This window comes from Podarcis bocagei, assembly GCF_964188305.1.
Source record: "Podarcis bocagei genome assembly, chromosome: 17".
NCBI lineage: Eukaryota > Metazoa > Chordata > Lepidosauria > Squamata > Lacertidae > Podarcis > Podarcis bocagei.
Window position 1 is genome coordinate 43,552,482 of NC_138143.1, and position 13,960 is coordinate 43,566,441.

At 49.6% G+C, this 13,960-nt stretch overlaps 1 protein-coding gene across 1 annotated transcript in view; it reads left to right on the forward strand.

Moving 5' to 3' along the window:
* The window catches only part of LOC308576803 (calsequestrin-2-like), a 37,066-nt gene extending 23,850 nt beyond the window's left edge, over window positions 1–13,216 (forward strand). Inside the window, exons 7-11 of the mRNA XM_081176765.1 lie at window positions 1,295–1,340; window positions 5,087–5,141; window positions 6,047–6,147; window positions 6,559–6,633; window positions 12,803–13,216. Coding sequence (XP_081032891.1) covers window positions 1,295–1,340; window positions 5,087–5,141; window positions 6,047–6,147; window positions 6,559–6,633; window positions 12,803–12,973 — 448 coding nt within the window. The 3' untranslated portion in view covers window positions 12,974–13,216. The remainder of the gene's footprint in view (window positions 1–1,294; window positions 1,341–5,086; window positions 5,142–6,046; window positions 6,148–6,558; window positions 6,634–12,802) is intronic.
* The last annotated feature ends 744 nt before the right edge of the window (window positions 13,217–13,960 follow it).

A 13,960-nucleotide genomic window follows, 5' to 3' on the forward strand; every position in this document is an offset into this window, starting at 1 on the left:
TTCCTTAGCGCTTGCCACTTCCTTTTTGGAACAAGAATTGGACCTCTGCCTTCCTTTTGGAATTGGAATTAGACCTTTATTTTTTGAATTTGAGTCTGATCTTCTTTATTCCTTCGTGAGGAACCACCTAGACTTTGGCGAACAACTTTAAAGTTCCAAGGCTTAGCTGTATTTGAATGACCGCGGGCACACTCTCCCTTCTTGTTCCCGGCTTCCTCGGATCACCCGCCCACCCTCCTTTAGGTTTCTTCCTTCTTTTCTTGACCTTGCTATGGACTTCGGTTGGTCACCTTGGTTGTCCAGGGGGCCTGGTAGGAATTTTTTTCCACTTGGCAGATTGGCACCAGCCACTTGGTTTTTTCGCCTACCTCATAGCAAATCGTCACAACTTTGTCAGGTTTGGCGGTTAGGCAAACGCGTTGTGTGTCGGAGGGGAGGTTGTGGCCATCACCTACCACTCCCCTTGAAGGGTATTCTGTTAAAGGAAGCCTGCGGTTGTGGTTCCTGTCCTAGGCCCTGGGGGTGGCTAGGGCCATGGCTTGACCCCCGGTGAGTCTAGGGGAAAGCTTCCAGCTGATTTGCATCAACAAGTTCCCCCTACTGGTTGTTAACCCTTGTGTGACTCCCGGCAGAGCGGGCAGGAGTCAAGTATAGTCTGTCCGATCCAATGCCTTAAGCCAATGCCACTCACATTCTGTAACCAATAAATTTGTAGCCTTCTTAGTCCACTAACCTAAATACTTGTGTCCATGTGTATTATTTTCTCTCCAAGCAGGGGTGGGGCCTCGACTCACAAAAGAAAAAAATTCAGTGGTACCTCAGGTTACATACGCTTCAGGTTACAGACTCCACTAACCCAGAAATAGTACCTCAGGTTAAGAACTTTGAGAACCGAAATCACGTGCCAGTGGCACGGTGGCAGTGGGAGGCCCCTTTAGTTAAAGTGGTACCTCAGGTTAAGAACAGTTTCAGGTTAAGAACGGACCTCCAGAACGAATTAAGTTCTTAACCCAAGGTACCACTGTACATGATACGTTGTGCCTGGATAGAGTCTATTCCTCCTTGCTCCCACGTTGTTGCTGTTTGTGTTAATGGAAATTGCTGATGCTCCCGTACGGTTTGGAATCAGACTTACTGCAGTTGTAAAAAAAGATGGAGCACTGTGTCAATCTGGTTTAGGCCTGCCAGTGGAAGTTCCTGTCTTCTAAGTCTACTTTTGTTACACAGAATCTTACAATCATAATCACCATACAGATTCACCCATGAAACTGAGGTCTCTACTCTTTCTTTTCAGAGCCACACTGCGCAAGCTGCGCCCAGAAGATATGTTTGAGACCTGGGTAAGTGAAACAAATTGGGAGCACTGGGAGCTGTAGGGATGGGGATATTTTCGTGAGAAAGTATCTAGTCCAGCTGCATTGTCAAGCACGCCCGTAAAGAAGACTCAGAATGCAAAGTATATGGTAAAATTGTTATGCTTGCTACAACCAAATCCAAGGCATCTGGGAAGGTGAATTATGTCATAAGGAAGAATCACAGCCCTCGGATCTCCTGGGCATGTTAGCAGCTGCAAACCGCAGCCATGCAGCAAAGAACTGGGAAGAAATTACCCCCCCACACACACACACACTTGCTACTTGAAGCTTGGGTCTGTGAACCTGGGACTTGTGTAGCTCCGCTATCCAACATTCACCAGGGGGGCACCCTCAAGGACCCACCCCCCCCCCAGTCAAAGGCAGTATTCATGAAAATAGTGTACACAAATATAAGAGAAATTGTCATATGTATATATGGAAAAATCATGAGCAAAATGCATGCATTATAGAGGTGCCCAAACGTTTTTCAAAGAGGGCCGACCAAAGTTGAAAGTTGTTGTGCTTTTTGGAATAAACTGCCCCCAGAACGGACTTTGGACATGCCTGCATTAGGAGAAAGGCACATGAAGATGAATACAGATGACTTCAAAAAATAATACTAATTCTAAACTGATGTGCAGAGATAGGGTGAACCGAAATCAGGGGGGGGGGGGATTTTGAAGCACAGATAAACCAAAATGGACAGATCCATCCATTGGTAGTTGAATGGCAGTCTCTGTTCTCTAACACACTGGGAGATGCTAGGAAAATGAAGCCGGGTTTCTTCCACTGCATCAGAGATGAGCCTTTGCCACTTGTTTAATGAGTTATCGACTTTGGAATTGTGTTTGTGCTAAGACAGTTTGAATTGTCTTGTGGGGCGAGGGGGGGGGGGTTGGAAGAAAAGAAACACACAAACCACACATTACAGTGGACTATTTTTGCTCTCATTTCAGTAGTAAATCTGCTCCAAACATCTCTAAAGCCTCGTTCTTACAATTCCCCTACCTTCCCCCAGAGATGTTTTCCACTTATTCTTTTAGCTCTTCATTTTATGGGGGTTCTGTAACTGGTGGGCTCAGAGGGGAAAGAAATTAGCATTTAGATGGATTTTTTTCCTCTTGCATTAATACCAATTGAAATTGAAAGCTGGGATTGGTGGAAGACAAGGAACATGAGGGTTTTCCATGGTATAATTCCAAGATGACATTCATAGCAGGTGCACAATAAACAACCTGACTGCCAACTCAGATGGCCTTTGCCAATATAATTTTCATTGTGCCCAGATACCCAAGGCCTTGCTGCCAACCTTGTGGCTTTTAGGAAGAAAACCATCCCAGATATATTTTTTTTTTAAAATGCTAACCTTTCTCAATTCTCTTGTCCTCTTATTAGATTTTACAGACACCCCTGCCAGAATCTTTTTGTTCCTTTCTCCCATTCCTATGCCCCAACTGTCCCCTTCAAGTCTCACTTTTGGACAGCACCAGAAAGAACCTTCTGTGATTGTTTGGCTGCCTTACAAACTTTATGGGTGATCACAACCTGTACGAAACCACTTTAATGGTCCTTAATGACTTGGAGTCTCTCTACAGTCTTTGAAATGTTATGCCCATCAGAATTTTGTAGAAAGGTGGGAGCCCTCATACTAAGTTACAGGAGAACCATGCAATCATGCCTCCTATGTTGGCCTTTCCATCTTGCCGTATAAAGTTGAATGCATAAAAGGAGTCCTTACATGCATGCAACTACATATACAGAAGTCTTCTTTTGTTCTTCAAATCATTGAAAACCCTGATGGTGCAGATCCCTGATGGTGTGGAAGCCCAACATTTGTGTTCAACCATACATATTTAGCTCCGAAAAGCGATGACAAACCTAGACAGCATCTTAAAAAGCAGAGACATCACCTTGCCGACAAAGGTCCGTATAGTTAAAGCTATGGTTTAAGTACAGTAGTGATGTATGGAAGTGAGAGCTGGACCATAAAGAAGGCTGATCACCAAAGAATTGATGCTTTTGAATTCTGGTGCTGGAGGAGACTCTTGAGAGTCCCATGGACTGCAAGAAGATCCAACCTCTCCATTCTGAAGGAAATCAGCCCTGAGTGCTCACTGGAAGGACAGATCCTGAAGCTGAGGCTCCAATACTTTGGCCACCTCATGAGAAGAGAAGACTCCCTGGAAAAGACCCTGATGCTGGGAAAGATGGAGGGCACAAGGAGAAGGGGACGACAGAGGACGAGATGGTGGGACAGTGTTCTCGAAGCTACCAGCATGAGTTTGACCAAACTGCGGGAGGCAGTGGAAGACAGGAGGGCCTGGCGTGGTCTGGTCCAGGGGGTCACGGAGAGTCGGACACAACTAAACGACAACAATGTGGAGCATGATTTGCTGATATTCACTATCTGATGTGTTCTTGATTGCCATTCATACATTCACTGACCACATGATGGAGTTGTGTGAAAAAGTTTTCAGTTGGGAGTTTTCGATTGCTGGGGTTTGGGCCACAGGAGAGAGCTGGTGAATTGACTAAATACAATGTTTAGTCAACGGTTGTTCAGGTGCAGTTCAGATTAGTAACTGTGCTACATGTCTTAGACAGAATCTATGTACTCCCAAGTCTGCTTGAGTCATTATGAATAAGTGGCTTGCCCTATGTCTTCTGGGACACTTTATCCCTCTGCAAGAAAAATAACTTGTGGGGGAAGAGCCTTATGGACCATGGAACCTGCCGATCAATCACAGGAATAATAATAATAATTTATTACTTATACAATGCCCATCTGGCTGTGCCTCCCCAGCCACTCTGGACAGCTTCCAACAGAATATTAAAAACACAATCAAACATCAAAAACTTCCCTAAACAGGGCTGCCTTCAGATGTCTTCTAAAAGTCAGATAGTTGTTTATTTCCTTGACATCTGGTGGGAGGGTGTTCCACAGGGAGGGTGCTACTGCCGAGAAGGCCCTCTGCCTGGTTCCCTGTAACTTGGCTTCTCGCAGGGAGGGAACCGCCAGAAGGCCCTCGGAGCTGGACCTCAATGTCCAGGCAGAACAATGGGAGTGGAGACACTCCTTCAGGTATACTGGACTGAGGCTGTTTAGGGCTTTAAAGGTCAGCACCAACACTTTGAATTGTGCTCGGAAACGTACTGGGAGCCAGTGTAGGTCTTTCAAGACCGGTGTTATGTGGTCTCTGCGGCCGCTGCCAGTCACCAGTCTGGCTGCCGCATTCTGGATTAGTTGTAGTTTCCGGGTCACCTTCAAAGGTAGCCCCACGTAGAGTGCACTGCAGTAGTCCAAGCAGGAGATGACCAGAGCATGCACCACTCTGGTGAGACAGTCTACAATGAAGACTGGAATTCATTGTAAGGTTGTCATTATTGACTGCTGTTGGACCCAAACAAGGATGACATTCTATTGGTAGGAGCCATGAGTATAAAATGAGGAATTAGCATATTGAGGCAAGTCATTTAGAACCCTTTCCAGTGTATCTCCACCTTGTGTCTGCTCATTTATTTTCAGCTCCCCACTGAACTTTGCCTAATTTTTTTTGTTTTGTTGATTCTGTTCATATTTATCTTTCTGTTAATTTCTAGAAACACTTCTAATCATAGATTTTTCTTGACATTCTCTGGTTGACCGGTCTTCAGGTCCCTCTCCCCATGCCTAGCGAGCGCACTGTCGTCCCTCACTTTCCGCTCACCAATCCCATGTTTCTTGTCCACAGGAAGATGACCTCGAGGGCATTCACATTGTGGCATTTGCTGAAGAAGATGACCCAGGTAAGGGATCTTTCTTTGTCCACCTTTCTGGAGCTCAGAGATCAATGGAAATTACAACACATCCCTTCCTACCTGCAAGAACACAAGAGAGCAGGTCATGGAATAAAACCATTTGCTCTAACCCTCCTAGGTCTGTAGGATTCATACTTGGTCAGTGATACTTTTCTACTCACCCTGGGGACAAAGTAAAGGCAGCAATAGTTTGCTCCCTCATGCTTTGGCTGTGTTTGAACTGCACCAATGTGAAGTAATTTACTGCTGACGTAAATGCAAGAACAAGCTACTACTGTTTGAAAGAATTGTTGTGAACACACCTTTCCTTTATGTGAGAGTGTGTAAATCTATCGGAGACTACAGTTCTTGCATTTCATGGCTACGAACAGTGCAAATATGTTGCTTGATTTCATTATTATTATTATTATTATTATTATTATTATTATTATTATTATTATTATTAGTGTACAGCTTTTCTTGAGTTGCAAAACTACCTCAGGGATTTGGAGGAAGGGGGCCAGTGATATCAGAGGCACCAGCTAATCTGCACTTTGTACAGCCAACTACTGCTGCTCACAGGAGCCCTCCCCCCCCCCCGCAGCTCAGCTCCTTTGTTTGCAGGGGCTTCCAACATGGCTTTGTTGCTCCAGTAATGTTTTGTTTACATGCCATCTAAGTCATGAGGCGGGTTCTTCATGCAGAGGAGAAGATGGGCAAAGAAATGAAGAGATTACCGGGCTACTCCCCATGTCCAGAACAGAAAGGACAGTTGAATGGCAATGAGAAAATGCAGAGGGCCAATATTTTTTATTTATTCTCTTCTGCCCCTGGCAGGGTTGCTTGGGACATCCTGTTCTCACCCTGATCTGACACCTATGCATGAGAGGAACTTAGACAGTATTTCTTTTCAGATGGCTTTGAATTCCTGGAAATTGTCAAGCAGGTTGCTAAAGACAATACCGACAACCCTGAATTGAGCATTGTGTGGATTGACCCAGACGACTTTCCTCTGGTGAGTACGATGGCCTGGCGTTATTGTCATTTTGTTGTAATTTTCCCAGTGCTCCAGATAGATTCATAGGCACCCTCCTATCTACTTCTACAACGGCAAATCTCCTAGAGATGAACTCTGGCACGGAAAGTACCATTCTGCCAGCTGTACTTGGCTCAAATTAACCCTTACTTTCTGGAATGTGTTGGTGGAGACAAAGGAGGAAAGGGGAAGAAAATATTGAACGAGAAATGGAGAACAACAGCCCAAGTCTTACAAAAATAACACACACATTTGGATGGCAACCTTTCTTTCCCTCTAGTCTCCCACTTGTCAGGCCCCATTATTTATTTGGGTGAACTTGGATTTGTGCACCGCTTAATAAATCACCATATTTATATGAAATGCTTCCCTTTTCTTTTGCTCCTACAGCTCATTGTGTACTGGGAAAAGACCTTCAAGATCGACCTATTCAAGCCACAGATTGGTGTGGTCAATGTCACAGATGTGAGTATCAGCAAGTTCACGTACCTGGTAGCTTTAGGTTCAAGGAAGAGGCAAACTGACATGGGGCCTATCCAAAGCCCAAAAACTGGATTTCTTTGTTTGGCGCACCCATACTCTTCTCTTCTTCCAGGTATCCCACTGCAGTATACTTCTAGGAAGTCCTCTGCCAACTTAAGTCTTGCTTATTTCAGAGACAGAACTATAGTTGCGTGCTGAGGATGATCATATACATATTCAGACTCAGGAGTGGTGTCCTACTTATGGTTGTGGTGGCGCCAACCCTGATCCATCGTAGATAGCTTGGAAGTCAGTTCAGTAGCAAGTGGGGGGAGGAGGAAAGCCTGCTAATTCCCAGTTATGGCATCTTTCCTTTGATTCACGAAGTCAATAAAGTGCTACAAAAATTCTGATACAGTTGTCCCTCGGCTCCTGTACGCCTTGGGAGTTGAACGTTTCGGCTCCCGAACCATCAAAAGCTTGGAGTGTTTCGGTTTTCAAACGTTCTTTCGGAAGCCGAATGTCCGATGGGGCTTCTGCGGCTTCTGATTGGCTGCATGAAGCTCCTGCAGCCAATCAGAAGCCGTGCTTTGGAAGTCGAACGTTTCAGAAGTCGAACTTCAGAATAAGTTAGACAAGATTCTTGCCTTGCGTAATTGATTCTAAGAGCTAAATTTGAGCTTTGAAATCTCTTAAGGACAGAAATAAAACTGGCTGAATATTGTAAAATATTCTGTATTGCACTCAGCCTCTGCCCCTTAGAGAAGCACTAGCAGTGAGATTAGCAAACTGCCCATAGGTGGTTCCCCAGTTCAAGTGGAAGATATGAGGGAGGCACAGAAAACTCAGTGCTGTCATGAGTATGCAGGCAGTCTGAAGAGGAGCAGCCCAGAAAAGCGTTATCTGCTTGATTCTGTCAATTGCTCTTAATTTGAAAAGCAAACATTTATTTCAGCAATTTGGCAGAGCACTGTTCTGTCAGGAGTGAGATATCTTGTTCAAACTATTATAACTGACTGTAGGAACCACCAAACTAAAGAGGGCAGTCTTGTATTTCTGTTTGCAAATCGTGTTCTTACACCTGATAATTTTTTAAAGGTAAAGGTAAAGGTACCCCTGCCCATACGGGCCAGTCGTGTCCAACTCTAGGGTTGCGTGCTCATCTCGCTCTAGAGGCCGTGAGCCGGCGCCGTCCGGAGACACTTCAGGGTCACGTGGCCAGCGTGACGAAGCTGCAGCTAGCGAGCCAGCACCAGCGCAGCACACAGAAATGCCATTTACCTTCCCGCTATAAAGTGGTACCTATTTATCTACTTGCACTTAAGAGTGCTTTCGAACTGCTAGGTGGGCAGGAGCTGGGACCAAATGACGGGAGCTCACCCCGCCGCGGGGATTCAAACCGCCGACCATACGATTGGCAACTCCTAGGCACTGAGGTTTTACCCACAGCGCCACACATGTCCCTTGTGATAAATTTTTACAAACATTTTATTTTCCCAACCATCTTCCACACTTCATACTGGAGGCCGTCTGCTCCCAAATCCAGATACAATGATAAACTGACTCCGTATGGCACCTACATTTATACCTTTTATCGTTTCCCTCCTTTTTTATTCCATGTTTCCCATACTCCTTTCTGTTACTAATTTATTCATAACAGACCCTTCACGCTAAGGTCCCAGAGCAGGTGACAGCATTAAAAACTATATTAAAACAACTTACAACCCTTCTCTTGGTGATAGTGGTTTTTATTGGGAGTCATTGGTAGCACCTCATAGAACTGTAGAATTGGAAGGGACCCATGGCAATGCTAAAATCTCAACTAATGTAGAATAGAACTTGCCAACTGTCACTTGTTAAAAACAGTTCATCCTGTTCTGGGATGCTGAGGGAATGACTTGGATGCACTCCTGTTTACAAAGAAATAAAAAAATCTGGGATGTAGTTTGGTTTGAGAATTATGGTTATTATTATTATTTTACTGGAGCCAACTTTGTCTGGCAGGTAAACCTTTCAGGAGGTGTTAAAAATAATGAGGTAAAGTGTGGGTTGCTTGAAATCTTGTCTGTAGATGGAATTGAGACAAAGGTGAACTTTTTGATGTCTGGTTTGTTAGTGGATTGAGATTTCAAAAGGGTAGCTCAGGGATCCAGATGGTGGGGGGTGCTTGCAGAGATGAGAAGCAGCATCTAGGAAGAGCTGAAGAACTCTAGTCTGGTGCAGGAGGAAAAAGCGAGGGCTGCTAGCAGACAGAAGAGCCTAAGAATTCTCCACTGAAATAATCTTACTTAAAGAATTTGAGGAAATGAACAAGTTTTAGATAGGACTAGGTGGATGTATTTATCCTGTTTTATTTCCCATGCTCTTTGGGGAATGTTTTATGTGCACAAAAGGTAAAGGACCCCTGACAGTTAAGTCCAGTCGCAAACGACTGTGGGGTTGCAGCGCTCATCTCGCTTTACTGGCCGAGGGAGCCGGCGTACGGCTTCTGGGTCATGTGGCCAGAAGGACTAAACTGCTTCTGGCGAACCAGAGCAGCACACGGAAATTCCATTTACCTTCCCACCGGAGCAGTACCTATTTATCTACTTGCACTTTGACGTGCTTTCAAACTGCTAGGTTGGCAGGAGCAGGGACCGAGCAACGGGAGCTCACCCCGTTGCGGGGATTCGAACTGCCGACCGTCTGATCAGCAAGCCCTAGGCTCTGTGGTTTAACCCACAGCACCACCCACGTCCCATTTTATGTGCATATAACCATGCTACCCCCCTAAGAAAAGTCTTCTTATTTTTTAAGTAAACTTTTGAAACGCCAATCTACGAAGGTGTTCTCGAGGTCCAGCAGAGCGTAGATTGTTTCATGGAGGCTGTCAGGGGGGTTAAATGAAGAATTTTCACCTGGGGACAGTGGGAAAGTCTGGGGAAGGGGAGAGCAAACAAGTGTGGTGAGGTGCTCACATGGGCAGGGGTGTGGCTGGGGTCCTGTGACAAATACAAAAAGGAATGTGGTGCAGAGGGAAATTCAACTTTTATTTCTATTCATTGTAACTTTCTATGTATGTATTGCCATGTATTGTTCCATGCACATCTCAGACGGCTGATTCTGCAAGTACTCAGCAAAAGTCCAGTGGGGATGAACTGGGCTTACTTCAGAACAGTTTAAGGGCCAGTGCTTAGAGCAAAAGCAGTGCAAGGGGGAGGAGTCATAGAATCGTAGAATTGGAAGGGATCTCAAGGGTTATCTAGTCCAACCCCCTGCAATTCAGGAATCTCAGCGAAAGCATCTATGACAGATAGCCAAAAGGAAAGTTGGACTCTCACTGCTTACCCTTCCCACAACCTCCTTTAAGCACTTTTCTCCCTCAGCTGAGGAGAAAACACCTAAAGGAATTGGAAGGTGGTACGCCGTGGTCTAAACCACAGAGCCTAGGGCTTGCCGATCAGAAGGTCAGTGGTTCGAATCCCCGCAATGACGGGGTGAGCTCCCAGTGCTTGGTCCCAGCTCCTGCCAACCTAGCAGTTTGAAAGCACATCAAGTGCAAGTACCGTATTTTGCGCCCCATAAGACGCTCCGGCCCATAAGACGCACCTAGTTTTTTTGGGGGGAAATAAAGGAAAAAAAATTTATTTCCCCCCCAGGTGCGGGGCTGGAAGAACCAGGTCGGGGAACAGTGGGAAGGCACGCTCTGCCTCCCCGCTGTCCCCCGAGCTTGTGGGGCTGGCGATGGGGAGAAGTGCACCAGTCCCGCGATGGCAGGCAGCTCTGTGCCGCCATCCCGAGCGGGGCGGGACTTAGCGCACCGCTCGGGATGGCGGCGTAGACCTGCCTGCAGTCCCGCGATGGCAGGCAGCTCTGTGCCGCCATCCCGAGCGGGGCGGGACTTAGCGCACCGCTCGGGATGGCGGCGTAGACCTGCCTGCGGTCCCGCGATGGCAGGCAGCTCTGTGCCGCCATCCCGAGCGGGGCGGGACTTAGCGCACCGCTCGGGATGGCGGCGTAGACCTGCCTGCAGTCCCGCGACGGCAGGCAGATCTGTGCCGCCATCCCGAGCGGGGCGGGACTTAGCGCACCGCTCGGGATGGCGGCGTAGACCTGCCTGCGGTCCCGCGACGGCAGGCAGATCTCTGCCGCCATCCCGAGCGGGGCGGGACTTAGCGCACCGCTCGGGATGGCGGCGTAGACCTGCCTGCGGTCCCGCGACGGCAGGCAGATCTCTGCCGCCATCCCGAGCGGGGCGGGACTTAGCGCACCGCTCGGGATGGCGGCGTAGACCTGCCTGCGGTCCCGCGACGGCAGGCAGATCTGTGCCGCCATCCCGAGCGGGGCGGGACTTAGCGCACCGCTCGGGATGGCGGCGTAGACCTGCCTGCGGTCCCGCGACGGCAGGCAGATCTCTGCCGCCATCCCGAGCGGGGCGGGACTTAGCGCACCGCTCGGGATGGCGGCGTAGACCTGCCTGCGGTCCCGCGACGGCAGGCAGATCTCTGCCGCCATCCCGAGCGGGGCGGGACTTAGCGCACCGCTCGGGATGGCGGCGTAGACCTGCCTGCGGTCCCGCGACGGCAGGCAGATCTGTGCCGCCATCCCGAGCGGGGCGGGACTTAGCGCACCGCTCGGGATGGCGGCGTAGACCTGCCTGCAGTCCCGCGACGGCAGGCAGCTCTGTGCCGCCATCCCGAGCGGGGCGGGACTTAGCGCCCCGCTTGGGATGGCGGCACAGAGCTGCGCTGGTCCCAGGAGCGCAGGCAGCTCTGCAGGGCCACCGGGAGCGGGGCGGAGCTTCTCCCCCGGCTCCCGGTGGCCGGGCAGAGCTGCGCTGGTCCCAGGAGCGCAGGCAGCTCTGCAGGGCCACCGGGAGCGGGGCGGAGCTTCTCCCCCGGCTCCCGGTGGCCGGGCAGAGCTGCGCTGGTCCCAGGAGCGCAGGCAGCTCTGCAGGGCCACCGGGAGCGGGGCGGAGCTTCTCCCCCGGCTCCCGGTGGCCGGGCAGAGCTGCGCTGGTCCCAGGAGCGCAGGCAGCTCTGCAGGGCCACCGGGAGCGGGGCGGAGCTTCTCCCCCGGCTCCCGGTGGCCGGGCAGAGCTGCGCTGGTCCCAGGAGCGCAGGCAGCTCTGCAGGGCCACCGGGAGCGGGGCGGAGCTTCTCCCCCGGCTCCCGGTGGCCGGGCAGAGCTGCGCTGGTCCCAGGAGCGCAGGCAGCTCTGCAGGGCCACCGGGAGCGGGGCGGAGCTTCTCCCCCGGCTCCCGGTGGCCGGGCAGAGCTGCGCTGGTCCCAGGAGCGCAGGCAGCTCTGCAGGGCCACCGGGAGCGGGGCGGAGCTTCTCCCCCGGCTCCCGGTGGCCGGGCAGAGCTGCGCTGGTCCCAGGAGCGCAGGCAGCTCTGCAGGGCCACCGGGAGCGGGGCGGAGCTTCTCCCCCGGTTCCCGGTGGCCGGGCAGAGCTGCGCTGGTCCCAGGAGCGCAGGCAGCTGTGCACGGCCACCGGGAGCGGGGCGGAGCTTCTCCCCCGGCTCCCGGTGGCCCTGCAGAGCTGCGCTGGTCCCAGGAGCGCAGGCAGCTCTGCAGGGCCACCGGGAGCGGGGCGGAGCTTCTCCCCAGGCTCCCGGTGGCCGGGCAGAGCTGCGCTGGTCCCGGGATTGCAGGCAGCTCTGCGCAACCCTCGGAGCCGGTCTCCCGAGGGTTGCGCAGAGCTTCCTGAAGCCTGGAGAGCGAGAGGGGTCGGTACGCACCGACCCCCCTCGCTCTCCAGGCTTCAGCGAAAGCCTGCATTCGCCCCATAAGACGCAGGCACATTTCCCCTTCATTTTTGGAGGGGAAAAAGTGCGTCTTATGGGGCGAAAAATACGGTAAATAAATAGGTATTGCTCCAGCGGGAAGGTAAACGGCATTTCCGTGCGCTGCTCTGGTTCGCCAGAAGCGGCTTAGTCATGCTGGCCACATGACCTGGAAACTGTCTGTGGACAAACGCCGGCTGACTTGGCCAGTAAAGTGAGATGAGCTCCAAAACCCCAGGCATCCACGACTGGACCTAATAGTCAAGGGTCCCTTTACCTTTTAACACCTCTCATTATACACATAATTGGGCAGATCAGGATTCAAATGTTTAGTTTGGCCCAATCTCCTGCTATTTTACATGAAGCAAATCTTCATTTTTCTTTCTATACTGCCTTTTCTTTTAGGCTGATAGTGTCTGGATGGATATCAGAGATGATGATGACCTCCCAACAGCTGAGGAATTGGAAGATTGGATAGAGGATGTACTTTCTGGGAAGATAAACACTGAAGACGATGATGTTGATGAAGACGATGAAGATGAAGAAGATGATGATGACGACGATGACGACGACTAGGTTATGGCACTTTGAAAGCATCCGGACATTAAATTTATATTCCTCAAGATGTTATGCCTCCCAGTGTTCTCCCTTAAAGGGAAGACATTTGTATTTAGGACTTCCAAAGTCTGTTTCTAAGGGTCACTGAAGGCTCGCTGCCTTGTTTTCTTTCCTTTGTACCCATCTCCAACATATTTCCTAGTCTAACTTCCAAAAGCTCTTTCCCAAGCATAAGACAATAAAAAAGGTGACTGCATGGCATTTTTGCTCTCTGCAGATCTGTTTATTTGTAACAGCAGCAGAAAAAAGCATGGAATTATCCCAGTGGCAAGAAGGATAATTATTTACAAGGGGTTGAGAGCTTCTTGGATTATCGCAAAAAGATCTTAATGTTTTGGGTTGAGCTTTGCTCAGCTTGTATTTTTAAAACAAGCTCTCAGGGTGAACCCAAGGAGAATAACCAAGCAGACTTTGTAGGATACCTTTTTAAGAAACCACTGCTATGTCCCCCTTAGGTGTGGTAAAGGGATCCCTGACCATTAGATCCAGTCACGGACAACTCTGGGGTTGTGGCGCTCATCTCGCTTTATTGGCTGTGGGAGCCGGCATACAGCTTCCAGGTCATGTGGCCAGCAGGACTAAGCCGCTTCTGGCAAACCACAGCAGCGTACGGAAACACTGTTTACCTTCCTGCCAGAGCAGTACCTATTTATCTACTTGCACTTCGACATGCTTTTGAACTGCTAGGTTGGCAGGAGCTGGGACTGAGCAACGGGAGCTCACCCCGACATTGCGGGGATTCGAACCGCTGACCTTCTGATCGGCAAGCCCAAGAGGCTCTGTGGTTTAACCCACAGCACCACCCGCGTCCCCCTTACTTCATTGTAATTCTCCTGATTGGAATGATCAGGCTATTTACCCTGTATTGTTAGTATTATCAGTTATGCCGTTATCTGTATTGTTAGCTGTACCGAGCCAACTGCAGATTAAAATGAAGGTCTGAAA